The following is a 16,679-nucleotide window of genomic DNA, read 5'->3' as shown; positions in this document are numbered from 1 at the left end:
ACGGGCCAAGACTGGTTGTCCTACATTGAAGCTCCTTGTCGGCTTCTCATTGATGTGCTGGAATTGCTTATCCTCAACATTTCTTCGCACATTTGGTCTGAGCAAATCCAGACGAGATCTCAACCTTCGGTTAAAGAACATCATGGCAGGGGCCTGGTTGGTAACTGAATGTCTCGCATTTCTATAGGCTAACAGGAAATTGTCCACCTTATGCTGTAGTGGAATTTCATCATCGCACATGGCCCTTATTGCCTTTTTAAAGGTTTGTACGAACCGCTCAGCCAATCCATTTGTGGCTGGATGATACAGGGCAGATGTGTAATGCCTTACCCCATTCCTTCTCATAAATTTCCAAAACTCTTCGGACACAAACTGTGGTCCGTTATCAGAGCAAATCTGCTCTGGCAAGCCGTTCCTGGCAAATATGGTCCGTAGGACTACAATCGTTTTCTCCGCAGTGGTGGAGGTCATTTTGATCACCTCAGGCCATTTTGAGTGTGCATCCACTGCTATTAAGAACATTGAGTCCATGAATGGACCAGCAAAATCAATATGCACCCGTTGCCATGGAGAGGAGGGCCACTCCCATGGGTGTAGAGGGGCATGTGGTGGTGCATTTTGGACCTTCTGGCATCCTGAGCAGCTCTTGGTTAGGTCCTCGATTTGTTGATCGATCCCCGGCCACCACACATAAGCCCTAGCAAGGCTTTTCATTTTCACCCCTCCCAGATGGCCTTTGTGAAGCTCATTGAGCAATCTCTCCCTTAACTTGGGTGGAAATACCACTCGGGATCCACACATCACTGTCCCCTGGCATACTGACAGCTGTTCTCTTCTGGATGAGAATGCTGGCAACAGTGAGTCGCCATGTGTTGGCCATCCCTTCACCGTCAAATCATATACCCGAGACAGTGTCGGATCATTTCGGGTCTCCTTCTCTATATCCGCGTTAGTTACTGGCAAGCGTTCAATTATTGACGAATAAAATATTTCGATCGGGTCCACTGCTGGTGCTTCTTCCACAGTAGGCAGTGGCAGGCTTGATAGCCCATCAGCGTTTCCATGCTGTTTCGTGCCCTTATACTCTATTTCATATTGGTTCGCCCCTAGAAAAAGGGACCATCTTTGTAGCTGTTGTGCAGTCATCACCGGAATGCCCTTCTTTGGATTAAAGATGGAGACAAGTGGTTGGTGGTCAGTCAGCAAGGTGAACTTCTGCCCATGCAGATAGTGGTTGAATTTTTTTACTCCCCATACTAGGCTGAGGGTCTCCCTGTCAATCTGGGCGTAGTTGCGCTCGGCTGAGGTTAGTGACCGAGACGCAAAGGCTACTGGCCTCTCCAACCCGTCTGGGAATTTGTGCGACAGCACCGCTCCAATACCATAGGGTGACGCATCACACGCCAACCGAATTGGTAGTGCTGGGTTGAAATGGGCCAACACCTCTTTTGATGTGATCAATTCTTTGCACTTCTGGAAAGCTCGTTTACATTCGTCATTCCACTTCCATGGTCCCCCCGTTTGCAGTAGGATATTCAGTGGGTGTAATACTGTAGACAAATTTGGTAAGAACTTATGGTAGTAGTTCACCAGCCCGAGGAACGACCTCAGTTGTGACACATTTTCCGGTGCTGGAGCCTTGACTACTGCCTCAATCTTTTCAGGGGACTTATGTAACCCCTCTTCATCAATAACGTGGCCACAATACGAGATCTGCTGCTGGAAAAACTCGCACTTGTGGCGATTAGCTCTTAGCCCATATTCCTTCAATCTAGTGAGCACCTTTTCCAGGTTGGCGAGGTGATCACTGTGATTTTCGCCCGTGACCAGAATGTCGTCCAAATAACACTGGGTCCCTGGAATCCCTTGCAGGACTTGATCCATTGCCCTTTGCCAAATAGCCGGAGCCGATGCTACCCCGAACACCAGCCGGTTGTATTGGTAGAGACCTTTGTGAGTGTTTATCGTGAGGTATTGTTTCGAGGCTTCTTCTACCTCCATTTGCAGGTACGCCTGGGCCAGATCAATCTTAGTGAAGCGTTTTCCTCCAGACAGCGAGGCGAAAATATCTTCAATCCGTGGAAGCGGATATTGTACCGTGTGAAGGATTGTGTTCTCTGTCACCTTAAAATCCCCACAGATGCGGACCTTCTTTGGTTCCCCAGGCATATTACTCAACGACCTCTTCATTACAGGAACGATGGGTGTAGCCCACTCGCTCCAGTCCACTTTGGACAGTACTCCTGAACGTTCCAACCCTTCCAGCTCTGCTTCGACAGCTGGTCGGATCGCATAAGGCACCGGTCTGGCCTTAAAAAACTTTGAGCTTGCATTTTCCTCTATTTTCATCGTCGCTGTTATGCCTTTTAGTGTTCCGAGTCCCTCCTGGAACACTTCTTGTGCGTCAGTTAGCATTTTTGACAATCGTCCAGGTGTGACGTCATCATCCTTTTTGGCCTCAACCTTCAGTGCCTGTATGGAATGCCAATCTAATAGTATCTTCCGGATCCATTCACGTCCTAGTAGTGGTGGTCCTCCATCTGGCAATACATATAGGTCAATTTTTGGTATTTCCTGGCCTTTGTAAATCACGTTCACCCTTATTTTTCCTTTGGGGTAGACTTTTTGCCCCATGTACGTCTTCAAGACAATCTCTGTAGCTTTCAAGGGTATATGTGAGAATAGCCGCTTGTAGTCCCTTCGGTTTATGACTGTTAGGGCTGATCCTGTGTCCAATTCCATTTTCACTTGGACTCCGTCTATCTTGAGCGTGACCCAGATAGTTTGGTGATCCTCCATTTTGATTACCTGATGTAGTTTCAGACAACCCAGCTCCTTGCTTCCGGAGTCTGTATCACTTTTCTGTTCGTCTGAACTACTGTCCATCACCTTATGTACCTTTTTGTACTTCTCCTGTGGAGATTTCTTGCTGCTGGTTTTCTTCCCTGACCTGCAGACTCTTGCTATGTGTCCTGCTTTTCCATACTGTCTGCACACTTGGTCCTTGAACCAACATTCCTTCTGGTCGTGTGTTGTTCTGCCGCAGCGATAACACTTCCCTGCTCCATATGACATTTCATTGGTGCCATATTCTTGCGGTCTCCGTTGTATCTCTGCAGCGCCCCATGCGGCTGCTTCGTGTGATACTGCCATGCTGAAAGCCTTGTCCAGCGTAAGATCCTTTTCTGATAGAAGCCGTTTCTGTGTTCCTTCACTTTGAAGCCCACACACAAACTTGTCCCTTAACGTATCTGCTAGTCCCATTCCAAACTGGCAGTGTTTCGATAGCTTGCGCAGTTCCATTAAATACTCAGCATTACTTTCGTCTTTATGCTGGTTCCTTTTGTGGAACTTAAATCTTTCTGCTATCAGCAGCGGTGTGGGGTTTAAGTGGTCCTGTAGGATTTCCACTATGCTTTCGAAATCCTTATCCACTGGCTTCTCTGGGGTTATTAGGTTTCGCAGTAAGCCATATGTTTTTGCACCCATGGAATTCAACAAAACCAGTGCTTTCCTGGCATCTGGCACTTTATTCGTCTTGCAGTACACCTCAATGCGTTCCACATATGTCGCCCAATCTACGACTTCATTGTCGAACGCAGTGACACTGCCACTCTTCGGCATCCCTGGGTGTGGTTAGACTTTCTAAAATGGCGTCTCCCGCGCTCTCCCTTCTTCTCCGCTGGCTCAAAATGGCGTTTCCCGCGCTTTCCTTTCTTCCCGCGCTCGCCCTTCTTCTCCGCTGCGGCTTCAAAAATGGCGTCTCCCGCGCTCTCTCTTCTCCGCGGCTCAAATGGCGTCTCCCGCGCTTCCTTTCTTTCCCTGCGGACGCTGCTCAGCCCTTGAGCCCTGGCTGCGCTCTGCACGTTCTCCTGTGCGCCTCTCTCGTTGCCGCCGCTCGGTCCAGAACCCCGGCTGTGCTTTACCCTCTCTCTCTTTTTGTTTTCCGTCGACGCCGCTCGGTCTTCAACCCCCGGCTGCGCCCTGTGCGCTTTACTCTCTCTCTTACCCCGTCGATGCTGCTCGGCCTTTTCTGTGCCGTCGGTCGGCTCCAGCCGCCGCTGTCCGGGAAGGGTCTGCGCTGCTCTCGAGTCAGTACAAAGAAGGTTCACTCGGTTAATCCCGGGGATGAGGGGATGGACATATGAGGAGAGGTTGAGTAGATTGGGACTCTACTCATTGGAGTTCAGAAGAATGAGAGGCGATCTTATTGAAACATATAAGATTGTGAAGGGGTTGGATCGGGTGGATGCGGGGAGGATGTTCCCGATGATGGGTGAAACTAGAACTAGTGGGCATAGTCTTAGAATAAGGGGCTGCTCTTTCAAAACTGAGATGAGGAGGAACTACTTCACTCAGAGGGTGGTAGGTCCATGGAATATGCTGCCCCAAAAAGATGTAGAAGCTACATCATTACATACATTTAAAACAGAAATAGACAGTTTCCTGGAAGTAAAGGGAATTAAGGGTTACGGGGAGCGGGCAGGAATTTGGACATGAGTCTAGGTTCGGATCGGACATGGCCCTTTGGGTAGCGGAGCGGGCCCAGGGGCTGCGTAGCCTGATCCTGCTCCTATTTCGTGTGTCTAATTCTGTTAGATTCAGGAGATGGTTCTGTGATAGTAGATTGGTGGTTAGGATCAGATCAGCCATGATCTTATTGAATGGTGGAGCAGGCTCGAGGGGCCGATTGGCCTACTCCTGCTCCTATTTCTTATGTTCTTATGTTCTTATGTACCTGTTGCCAGTCTGTTGCTGGATCGTTGTGGCTGGAGAACCAAGCCCAGCTCTCAACAGCCTCCCCTGCGATGTTCACTCTCTGCCGGATGACTGGGCGGTTGCTCGTGGTCGACGCCCGTGCTTCTGGCCTCGACTTTCTTCCACCGTCCTCCCGGAGCGAATCCTTGGAAGGAAATGCAGAGTTGCAGGTAGATTCGAATCGACCTCGTCGCCACTGTTGAATCCGTGAATCTTAAAGTATGATAGCAAAATACTGCAGATGTTGGAAATCCGAAATAACAACAGAAAATGCTGGAAAAACTCAGCAGGTCAGGCAACACCCGTGGAGAGAAATTTGAGTTGACGTTTCGGGTTTGACCCTTCTTCAAAACTAGTATGGTGTTCTTCAATAACTAGACGGAGGCTGCAGGTTAACAATCAACAGGTGTTTACTAGAGGAGGGTAGTCTAAAGACTAACAGTACAGATGCCTGCTCAAGGCTTATATACAGGTGTGGTCACTGCCGGTATTACAGTATACAGGAGCTGTAAAAGTAGTTCTCTCTTAAAGGTTCATACACTACAAGAACGTGTACGAACAGGCCGAGGTGTGGACTGGTGAGGTGCAGGCTGAGGCACAACATCTGCTTGAGGGTTGGCTGGCTGAGCCACATGTGCATCCCGCCACTCTGGGGGTAAGGCTTGGGGGTTAGGTCCATATAATCCCGCATCAGGGGGTGCTGGCACCTTCCGAAGGCGGCTGGCATGCCACCGAGAGCCGTCAGTGAGGCAGAAAGTGGCTGGTCCAAGTTGGCGGCTGATTTGGAGAGGGGAGGACCAGAATGACGCCATCTTATTATTGCGGTGAGGCCTGCGGTCTCTGACCCAATCGGAGACTGAGATGTTGGGCGCCTTGGCCCTCTTCGACTGGTCGAAGCGGAGTTTCATCTTCTCCTGCTGTCTAGCGACTGTGGCTTGAGCTGGTGGAGCAGGGCTCTGAACTAGCAAGGGGCGGAGCCTGCCAAGGGGCAGCATGAGCTCACGGCCTAGCATGAGGGATGCGGGTGAGACCCCTGTAGTGGAATGCTGGGAGGCTCTGTAGTGCAGCAGTGTGTGGAGGAGGGCCTTGTCAAACGCACACCCCTGGGATAGGTGTGCTCTGAGGCCATTTTTCAGTGTCTGGTTAAAACGCTCCACCCCCCCATTTGACTCGGGGTGGTAGTACGCTGTGCAAATGTGACGGATGCCCTTGCTCTCAAGGTAAGAGGAAAGTTCCGAAGAGACCATTTGGGGGCCATTGTCTGTGGTGATGGCCTTTGGATGCCCCCAGCGGGAGAAGAGGGACTCAAGGATATCAATGATGACCCGAGAGGTGACGGAGCCCACGGCAGTGACCTCTGGCCATTTTGAGTGCAGGTCATAGGTCACCACTAGGAACCGTTGATGGTGGGGGACACCATGGATCTCCCCGCAGACGTCCAGCTGCAGGTGCTCCCAGGGCTGAGAGGGCCAGGCAAGGGGTTGCAGGGGTTGGGGAGCTTGGTGGCCAGTCTTGCCACTTACAAGGCAGGCTGCACAGTCCTTGACCAGGGCCTCGATTTCCCTGTCGATACCCGGCCACCACACTAGGTCTCAGCATCGTTGTTTGAGCTTCACTGTGCCCAAGTGGCCCTCATGCGCCATGGATAAAACACGTGCACGAAGGGCACTTGGGACCACAGTGCAGAGCCCACATGCAACACAGGAGTCATTCCAGCAGGAGAGCTCCTCTTTAACTCTGGAGTAGGCAGACAGTTCCTCAGGCACCTTGCGAGGCCAGCCATCTCTGATGAAGGTGCACAGCTGGTAAAGGGCCAGATCCTGTTCAGAGGCCTCTTTGAGCTCCTGGAGAGAGACTGTGGTTTGGAGAGGCGTGTGCAGCATCTGGACGATATCCTGTTCCACATGTTCAGACCCAACGAGTGGGGCTGGGGCAGAGACAGTGTGGGAGAGCAGATCTGCAACAACATTGTCACATCCTGGTGTGAATTGGAGACTGAAATTGTATTGGCGGAGGCGGTCAGACCAGCGGTGTAGACGCAGTGGTCTGTGGCCCGTGCCAGATGTCGACAGCAGGGCAGTGAGAGCCTGGTGATCGGTTCGCAGGGTGAAGGCACGGCCATACGTGTACAGGTGCCACCGCTCACATGCCCAGACGCACGCCAGCGCCTCATGCTCGCCTACTAAGTACTTCTGTTCGGTGGGGCTAAGGGCTCAGGAGGCAAAGGCGATTGGTTTCTCCACTCCATTCTGTATCTGCGATAACACCGCCCCCACAGCTGCAGCGGACGCATCGCAGGTGACGAGGGTGGGGCTGGCGACGTCAAAGTGAGCCAAGACTGGAGGCGACATGAGCTGCGATTTGAGGAGGTGAACAGCTTCCGTACAGGCTTGTGACCACACCCAGGGCTCATCCTTTCGCAAGAGCTGGCGCAGTGGGGCTGTGGTGGCTGAGTACTGGGGCAAAAACTTCAGGTAGTACCCAGTCATGCCAAGGAAGGAGGCAACCTGTGCTGCAGAGCTGGGTTCTGGGATGCTGTGAATGGCATCCACGTTTGACTGGAGTGGGGATATACCATCAGCCGACAACCGAAACCCCACAAATTCGATCTCTGAAACAGCAAAGACACACTTTTCGCCATTCAGTGTGAGCTTGTGTTTTGCTAAAGCTGTGAAAACTCTGTGAAGGCGTTCGTCGTGAGTGGAGGTCGAGGGCCCATGCACGATGATGTCGTCCAGGTAGATGGCCACCCCAGGAATGCCCGCGAGCACAGAGGCCATCACCTTTTGGAAGCAGCTGGGTGCAGAGCTAAGTCCAAATGGCATCCTGGTGTACCAAAAGATGCCAGAATGTGTCACAAAAGCAGTGAGGTCCCTGCTGCTGGGGTGGAGGGGAACCTGTAGATAGCCCTGTCGAAGGTCCAGTTTCGAGAACAGAATGGAACCATAGAACTGCGCTGTGAGTTCCTCTGACATGGGCAGTGGATACTTGTCAGGGATTATGGCCTTATTCACTGCTCGAAGATCGACACAGACGCGTAGACCACCTGACTTTTTCATTGCGACCACCAGGTTGGAGACCCATGGGGAGGCATCAACTGGTTCGATGATGCCGGCTTCCAGTAGCTGCTTTAGTTCAGCTGTGACCCCGTCACGGAGAGCAAGTGGGATGCGGCGCAGTGGCTGAATGACAGGGGTAACGGTGGAGTCAACCATGGGCTGGTGGGTGAAGGCAGTCAGGCAGCCCAGACCCTTGAAGAGTGCTGGCCATGTTTGGCGCCACGGTGAGGCGACGTGCAGAATCGCAGACCCGCCAGTGTCCAAGAGAGAAAAACCCAGGTCAGTGAAAAGATCCAGTCCCATCAGGTTAGCTCTTTGGCGTGCCACATGAAAACAAAAATCTGGCAAAACTTTTGTTCCATAGCGTACTGTGAGGTTGACTGAGCCCACTAGTCCAATTTTCGAATTACCATACCTGCAAAGGGTAATGGAGGGCGCAGAGAGTGGCAGGGAGCTGAAAAAGCGTTTGAATGTGTCCACATTCAGCAGTGAGATGCTGGCACCAGTATCCAACAACAGCAGGATGCACACATCATTCAGGTTAATTGTGCATGATTTGAAAGCTACTGCTGGCCCAGAGCTCACGTTGTGAATTATAGTGCTTGAGGACTGAGAGTGTTCATTTGTAGCAACCGGGGCAGAGCGGCAGACATTGGCAAAGTGATTTTGTTTTCCACAATTGCGACAGGCTTGGCCGCGCGCGGGGCAATTCTGCACTCTGGTAGCATGTGAACGAGATCCGTAGTTTCCACACTGTTGCCGCGGTAGCGCGCGTTGCTGCCGTCGCGCGAGCATTACCGTGTCAGAGCTGTCGGGGCCGAGGGCGCTGTCACTGGGTGTGTGTGCTAGTTTCGCTGCACATTCGGCTGCAGACTCCACTTGAAAGGCAATGTTGACTGCCTGTGACAACGACAGATCGTCGGACTCGAGTAACAGTCTTTCACGCACTCTCACGTTGTTTGTGTGCTCTATTAGTTGATCACGCACCATCTCATCTTGTAATGCACCGAACTTGCACGAGCTAGCTAACCCCCTCAAATTAGTATTGATGCACTGACTCGCCGAGGAGTTGGTGACGCTGTCTAAAAATGAATCGCCGCAGGAGGGCACTTTGTGGGGCAGAGAAGTGTGTGCTTAACAGAGCCACAGCCTCATCATATGTTTGGATTGAGTCTGCTGTGCATAATGTCCCAAGAACATGCTGGCCCTCCGCTCCCAAGCAATGGGATAACAGTGCCTTTTTCCGAGCCGTACTCACAGTTTCTAGTCCAAGAGCAATGAGGTAGGTTTCAAAGGACTGTAACTAGCGAACCCATGGGATCGGGGGCTCACCGGGTAGTGCAAGGAAGGGAGGAGGTGGTGGAAGAGAGATTTCAGCCATCCTTGTCGCCAAATGTTGCGTTTGCAAAGATAATCCAGAGACCGTCAGTGAGTTCAGTTCATGCTGCTTTTAATATGGCTGCTACACACACACACTTCCAGGCACAAGCAATCGAATACCTATACACAATACAATGATCACAGCACTATCAAACTCCATGTGCTCAGGCCAAGGCAATCGAGTACCTATCACCAAATGTCAGACATAACAGTCAGCCTACCATTGGGGAGAGCGATGGCAACAGTGATAAGGAGGGAAGTTGGCCGGGTACATGGGCCCTGTCTTCCTGCCTTCATTTAAATACGGTGAGGCAGTCACGGGATGGCCGCCCAACTTCCCCGCTCATGTTCTTTCCTTTTCCTAGTACCTCTGTCACCTGAAGTTGGATGGGTTTCTCCAAGAAAGTCCAGTCCTGATTGTCAACAGGGCATTTGGACTGTGAGGATATATAACCAAGCTCATTTTCTTTCCCCCTCACTAGCCCAGGGACTTTGAAACCAATTGTAGCAGCATTGGCTGAGACCATCTAACTCCAGATGAACTGGGCATTGAACTTGAGACCTCCCTGACATCTGAGCCATTGAGGGAGCTTTGCAGTTAGTTTTAAGATCTAGTTCATGACCAGAAGCAGCAGAAAATTCATCTTTAGCTAAAATGTGAGAATCGGTCTCTGGGCCACATGCTTATTTTAGTCCTGTAATGCTTGGTACTTGGATGTATATGTCATCAGTTTCAGAGTTTTTTTCATCAATGTATCACTGAGTAATGCTCAGTCAGATGGCTCCCAGTTTAGTGATAAACCTGATACAGTAAAAGTGCTCTCATGAGTATTGTGTGCAGTTTTGGTCGCTTTATCTGAGGAAGGATGTTCTTGCCAAGGAGGGAGTGCAGCGAAGATTCACCAGACTGATACCTGGGATGGCAGGAATGATGTATGAGGAGAGATTGGGTCGATTGGGCTTATATTCGCTGGAGTTTAGAAGAATGAGAGGGGATCTCATTGAAACTTATAAAATTCTAACAGGACTAGACAGACTAGATGCAGGAAGGATGTTCCTGATGGTGGAGGAGTCCAGAACCAGGGGTCACAGTGTAAGGATAAGGGGTAAGCCATTTAGGACAGAGATGAGGAGGAATTTCTTCACCCAGAGAGTGGTGAACCTGTGGAATTCTCTACCACAAAAGGCAGTTGAGGCCAATTCATTAAATATATTCAAGAAGGAGTTAGATATATTTCTTAAGGCTAAAGGGATCAAGGGATATGGGGAGAAAGCAGGGACAGGGTACTGAATTTGGATGATCAGCCATGATCACAATGAATGGCGGAGCAGGCTCGAGGGGCCGAATGGCCTACTCCTGCTCCTATCTTCTATGTTTCTATGTTACAAGGATTAATTATTAATGGCTTCCACTCCATCAGGAAGGGAGGAAAAAGAGTGGGAGAGCAATAGTGGTAGGGGATTCTATCATAAGGGGAACAGATAGACGGTTCTGTGGCCGTAGACGTGACTCCAGGATGGTTTGTTGCCTCCCTGGTGCCAGGGTCAAGGATGTCACTGAATGGCTGCAGGGCATTCTGAAGGGGGAGGGTGAACAGGCAGAGGTCGTGGTTCACATTGGGACCAACGACATAGGTAGGAAGAGGGATGAGGTCCTGCAACAAGAATTTAGGGAGCTAGGTAGCAGATTAAAGAGCAGGACCTCAAAGATTGTAATCTCTGGATTACTCCCGGTGCCACGTGCTAGTGAGTATAGGAATAGGAGGATAGAGCAGATGAATGCGTGGCTAAAGAGTTGGTGCAGGAGGGAGGGCTTTAGTTTCCTGGATCACTGGGCCTGCTTCTGGGAAAGGTGGGACTTGTACAAGTCGGACAGGTTGCACCTGAACCAGAGCGGGATAAATATCCTTGCGGGGAGGTTTGCTAGCACTGTTTGGGGGGGTTTAAACTAAAATGGCAGGGGGTTGGGAACCTGAGCAGGGAGACAGAGGAAAGGAAAACAGGGATAAAAGCAAAAGATAGGAAGGAGAAAAACAAAAGTGGCAGTCAGAGAAATCAACGGTTTAAATCAAACATGGCCACAGTAAATAATAATTCTAATAGGTCTAAGAGCGTTAAAAAAACAAGCCTGAAGGCTTTGTGTCTTAATGCGAGGAGCATTTGTAATAAGGTGGATGAATTGGCTGCGCAAATAGAGGCAAACGAATACGATTTGGTTGGGATTACAGAAACGTGGCTCAAGGACGGCCAAGACTGGGAACTCAACATCCAGGGGTATTCGATATTCAGGAAAGATAGGCAAAAAGGAAAGGGAGGTGGGGTAGCATTACTGGTTAAAGAAGGGATTAATACAATTGTAATGAAGGATATTAGCTCTGATGATGTGGAATCTGTATGGGAAGAATTGAGAAATACTAAGGGGAAAAAAACATTAGTGGGAGTGGTATATAGACCTCCAAACAGTAAGGTGGAGGTTGGGGATGGCATTAAAAGGGAAATTAAAGAAGTGTGCAATAAGGGCACAGCAGTCATCATGGGTGACTTTAATCTACATATAGATTGGGCCAACCAAATTAGTAACAATACTGTGGAGGAGGAATTCCTGGAGTGTTTACGGGATGATTTCCTGGACCAATATGTCAAGGAATCAACCAGAGATCAGGCCATCTTAGACTGGGTATTATGCAACGAGAAAGGATTAATTAGCAATCTTGTTGTACGAGGCCCCTTGGGTCGGAGCGATCATAATATGATCGAATTCTTCATTAAGATGGAGAATAAAGTAGTTGACTCAGAGACAAGGGTCCTCAATTTAAATAAAGGAAACTACGATGGCCTGAGGAGCGAGTTGGGTAGGATTGAGTGGGGAATGGTGCTCAAAGGGTTGATGGTGGATAGGCAATGGCAAACATTCAAAGACCGAATGGATGAGCTACAGAATTTGTTCATCCCAGTTTGGCGTAAAAATAAAACAAAAAAGGTGACTCAACTGTGGCTAACAAGGGAAATTAGGGATAGCATAAGATCCAAGGAGAGGACATATAAATTGGCTAGAAAAAGCAATAATCCTGAGGATTGGGAGCAGTTTAGCCGTCAACAAAGGAGGACAAAGGGATTAATTAAGAAAGGGAAAATAGAATATGAGAGTAAGCTTTCAGGGAACATAAAAACTGACTGTAAAAGCTTTTATAGATATGTGAAGAGAAAAAGATTGGTGAAGTCAAGCGTAGGTCCCTTACAGTCAGAATCAGGGGAATTTATAATGGGTAACAAGGAAATGGCAGACCAACTAAATGCATACTTTGGTTCTGTCTTCACAAAGGAGGACACAAATAACCTCCCAGAGATGCCGGGGAACATAGGGTCTGATGAAAGCGAGGAACTGAAAGAAATCAGTATTTGTAGGAAAATGGTGTTAGGAAAATTGATGGGACTGAAGGCCGATAAATCCCCAGGGCCTGATGGTCTACATCCCAGGGTACTTAAGGAAGTGGCCCTAGAGATAGTAGATGCATTACTGATCATCTTCCAGAACTCGATAGACTCTGGAACGGTACCCATGGATTGGAGGGTAGCTAATGTTACCCCACTATTCAATAAAGGTGGTAGAGAAAAAGCGGGGAATTATAGACCGGTAAGCCTGACATCGGTAGTGGGGAAAATGCTAGAGTCTATTATAAAAGATGTAATAGCAGAGCACTTGGAAAGCAGTGACAGGATCGGACAAAGTCAACATGGATTTACAAAAGGTAAATCATGCTTGACTAATCTACTGGAATTTTTTGAGGATGTAACTGGTAAAATAGATAAGGGAGAACCAGTGGATGTGGTGTATTTGGACTTTCAGAAGGCTTTCGATAAGGTCCCACACAAGAGATTAGCGTGCAAAATTAAGACACATGGGATTGGGGGCAAGGTATTGACTTGGATAGAGAACTGGTTGGCGGACAGAAAGCAAAGAGTTGGAATAAACGGGTCGTTTTCCGAGTGGCAGGCAGTGACTAGTGGGGTACCGCAAGGATCGGTCCTAGGACCCCAGCTGTTCACAATATATATTAATGATCTGGACGAGGGAATTGGATGTAATATCTCCAAATTTGCAGATGACACAAAGCTGGGCGGGAGGGTAAGCTGCGAGGAGGATGTCGGGAAACTCCAGTACGATTTGGACAGGTTGGGTGATTGGGCAGAAACATGGCAAATGCACTACAATGTGGATAAATGTGAGGTTATCCACTTTGGTGGCAAAAACAGGAAGGCAGATTATTATTTGAATGGCAATAGATTGGGAGAAGGGGAAGTGCAAAGAGACCTGGGTGTCCTTGTGCACCAGTCGCTGAGGGTAAGCATGCAGGTGCAGCAGGCGGTTAAGACGGCAAATGGTATGTTGGCCTTCGTAGCAAGAGGGTTCGAGTACAGGAACAAGGATGTCTTGCTACAGTTGTACAGGGCCTTGGTGAGACCGCACCTTGAGTATTGTGTGCAGTTTTGGTCACCATACCTGAGGAAGGACGTTCTTGCCATGGAGGGAGTGCAGCGAAGATTCACCAGGCTGATACCTGGGATGGCAGGAATGACGTATGAGGAGAGATTGTGTCGATTGGGCTTATACTCACTGGAGTTTAGAAGATTGAGAGGGGATCTCATCGAAACCTATAAAATTCTGTCAGGTCTGGACAGACTAGATGCAGGAAGGATGTTTCTGATGGCCGGGGAGTCCAGAACCAGGGGTCATAGTCTAAGGATAAGGGGTAAGCCATTTAGGACTGAAATGAGGAGGAATTTCTTCACCCAGAGAGTGGTGAACCTGTGGAATTCTCTGCCACAGAGGGCGGTGGAGGCCAGTTCATTAAATATATTCAAGAAAGAGTTGGATATGTTTCTTGAGGCTGAAGGGATCAAGGGATATGGGGAAAAGGCAGGGACAGGGTACTGAATTTGGATGATCAGCCATGATCACATTGAATGGCGGAACAGGCTCGAAGGGCCGAATGGCCTACTCCTGCTCCTATCTTCTATGTTTCTATGTATCAACCTCAAGACTGTAATGAGCTCCTGCACTTTGAAGCATTAACTGATTCACATGGCTTTGATGCTTGAAAGTTGAATTCAAATCTTACAAGCTTTTACAATTTTTTATTTACTCCCCTATTCTTATTCGTTTTCCTCAGCCCTAAAGTTGTAGGACTGTGCTTCTGTGTATGAAAAAATCCAGAGCTTCTAAATCAAAAGGGAGTTTATGACATCCTAAAGATAATTTCCAGTTCTTGGTACACTGTCAACTTATTGTTAGTGTTTGGTCCAATCCATCCAATCACCAGTTGATAGAAAACAGCATTTTGGGCCAGATGTAAGAAAGGGATAATTTATATGAAATTGCATTTAGTCTGATTATAAATAACAAATTTATTTTTGTTTCAGCACCATTGATGAATATTCACCACACAAAAAGGTAATTTATTCATGATATATTCAAGATTTGCGACTTACAACATTTCTGTGTATAAACATTAAAATGTTATCGTGTTCTATTCCAAATGGAAAAGTTGCAATGTATAGTGACTGTGGTGGTACAGGATGCAATACATGTCGAACACATCCACTGGTTCCAGGCTGAAGCCAATTAGAATACAATGCGATAACTGATAAGGCACCAAAAAGGATCTCTTTCAGTTAACATTTACAAACAACTGTGTTTTTATCCAGCTGTAACTAATATCAGTGTTAAAAAATCTGCATGGAGGTTGCTTTCATTTTTGATCTGAGTGTATTGACTTTGTTTATATGATGTTGTGGGGGACTACAGTCTCCCGTGTAAAGAAATAGGCAACACAGCGAGCTACAAGAAATAGGTCTTTACTCCAACTCTCACAATACAGTACTGAATTCGTGAAGCCCGCGAACCTGTGATGACTCACGGATTAGTCACCTGCTGGAACCTGATTGGTTTTCCTTCTATCAGCAGCAGGCAAGTCTGAACGTGCCTTATTCCTCTCAGCTTGCAACTGTCTTGCGGGGGGAGGGGAATACAGCAGTTAAAAGGGGATTATACAGGTTTATCTACATACACACAGTGTTTCCCTGTTGTATTTGTTGGCTTGCATCTCCTCTTACAGGCCTTCCTATCAGATATGTTTACTTATTACTGATATGAGAAATACTTGCAACTAATCAAAATCTGCTGATGAATGTGCCACTATGTTTTCACTTTACTTCTAAAAATGCTGGGTGGGCTTTATATCACTGGTGGCATTAGGAGTATTGTGTAGCCACATAAAAAATGAAGTATAGAAGTAGCCATATCAGATTACTTACATTTTTGGAGCTGCTTTGCTCTTACAAGCGATGCACTCAAATAGCTTGAGGCAGCCTAGCCTCAGCCGAAAGCAATCATGCATAACACACGTCTCCTCTTAATTTACCTTCATCTTAGCTCTTTGAAGCATAGCTTGCGGAAGAAATAGAAGTCCCACCCAGTAAAACAACCCACATTGTTGTAAGATTGATATTGATACTTCATTGGTGGAGAGAGATTAAGCTGCTTTTACACTACAATTTAGTTTCTGGGTGCTTTGTACCAATGGTAAAGTTTTGTAGAATACATTCAGTGTTGGGCCCAACCTGACTCCAGAACGAAGCAGAATGAGACCAGTTTGCAACAATGCAACTGTTATAGTGTGAATGCACCCAAAAATTATGATCAGAAAATGCTCTTATACCATATATCAACATTCTTATATTATGTGAATAAATGCAATTATATAGGGCCCTGGTGAGACCACACCTGGAGTATTGTGTACAGTTTTGGTCTACTTACTTAAGGAAGGATATACTTGCCATAGAGGGATTGCAATGAAGGTTCACGAGACTGATTCCTGTGATGAGAGGGTTGTCCTATGAGGAGAGATTGAGTAGACTAGGCCTATATTCTCTAGAGTTTAGAAGAATGAGAGGTGATCTCATTGAAACATACAAAATTCTTACAGGGATTGACAGGGTAGATGCAGGGAGGATGTTTCCCCTGGCTGGGGAGTCTAGAACCAGGGATCACAGTCTCAGAATAAGGGGTCGGCCGTTTAGGACTGAAATGAGGAGAAATTTCTTCACTCAGAGGGTGGTGAATCTTTGGAATTCTCTACCCCAGAGGGTTGTGGATGCTCAGTCGTTGAGTATATTCAAGGCAGAGATTGATAGATTTTTGGATATTAAGGGAATCAAGGGATATGGGGACAGTGCAGGAAAGTGGAGATGAGGTAGAAGATCAGCCATGATCTTATTGAATGGCAGAGCAGGCTCGAAGGGCCAAATGGCCTACTCCTGCTCCTATTTCTTATGTTCTTTATATGTTACTACATTAGGGTAGGGTGACCATATTTTCAAAACCAAATCCAGGTACACACAGGTAAAGATCCCCTGCAGTTTTTTTTGTGTGCACAGCCCCTTAAAGGGGCTGCGCAGCCCATTCAAAGTTTCGCGCAAGCA

General features: G+C 48.0%; 1 protein-coding gene across 1 annotated transcript in view; it reads left to right on the top strand.

Moving 5' to 3' along the window:
* The window catches only part of rapgef5a (Rap guanine nucleotide exchange factor (GEF) 5a), a 109,428-nt gene that overhangs the window by 40,756 nt on the left and 51,993 nt on the right, over positions 1-16,679 (top strand). Inside the window, exon 5 of the mRNA XM_085988454.1 lies at positions 14,619-14,649. Within this exon, the coding sequence (XP_085844580.1) occupies positions 14,619-14,649 (31 nt within the window). The remainder of the gene's footprint in view (positions 1-14,618; positions 14,650-16,679) is intronic.

The sequence above is a fragment of the Somniosus microcephalus genome, chromosome 5 (genome assembly GCF_052327205.1).
Source record: "Somniosus microcephalus isolate GS21.2 chromosome 5, FLI_Smic_1.0, whole genome shotgun sequence".
NCBI lineage: Eukaryota > Metazoa > Chordata > Chondrichthyes > Squaliformes > Somniosidae > Somniosus > Somniosus microcephalus.
The sequence above is the reverse complement of the archived record's forward strand: the minus strand, read 5'-3'. Positions and strand labels throughout refer to the sequence as shown.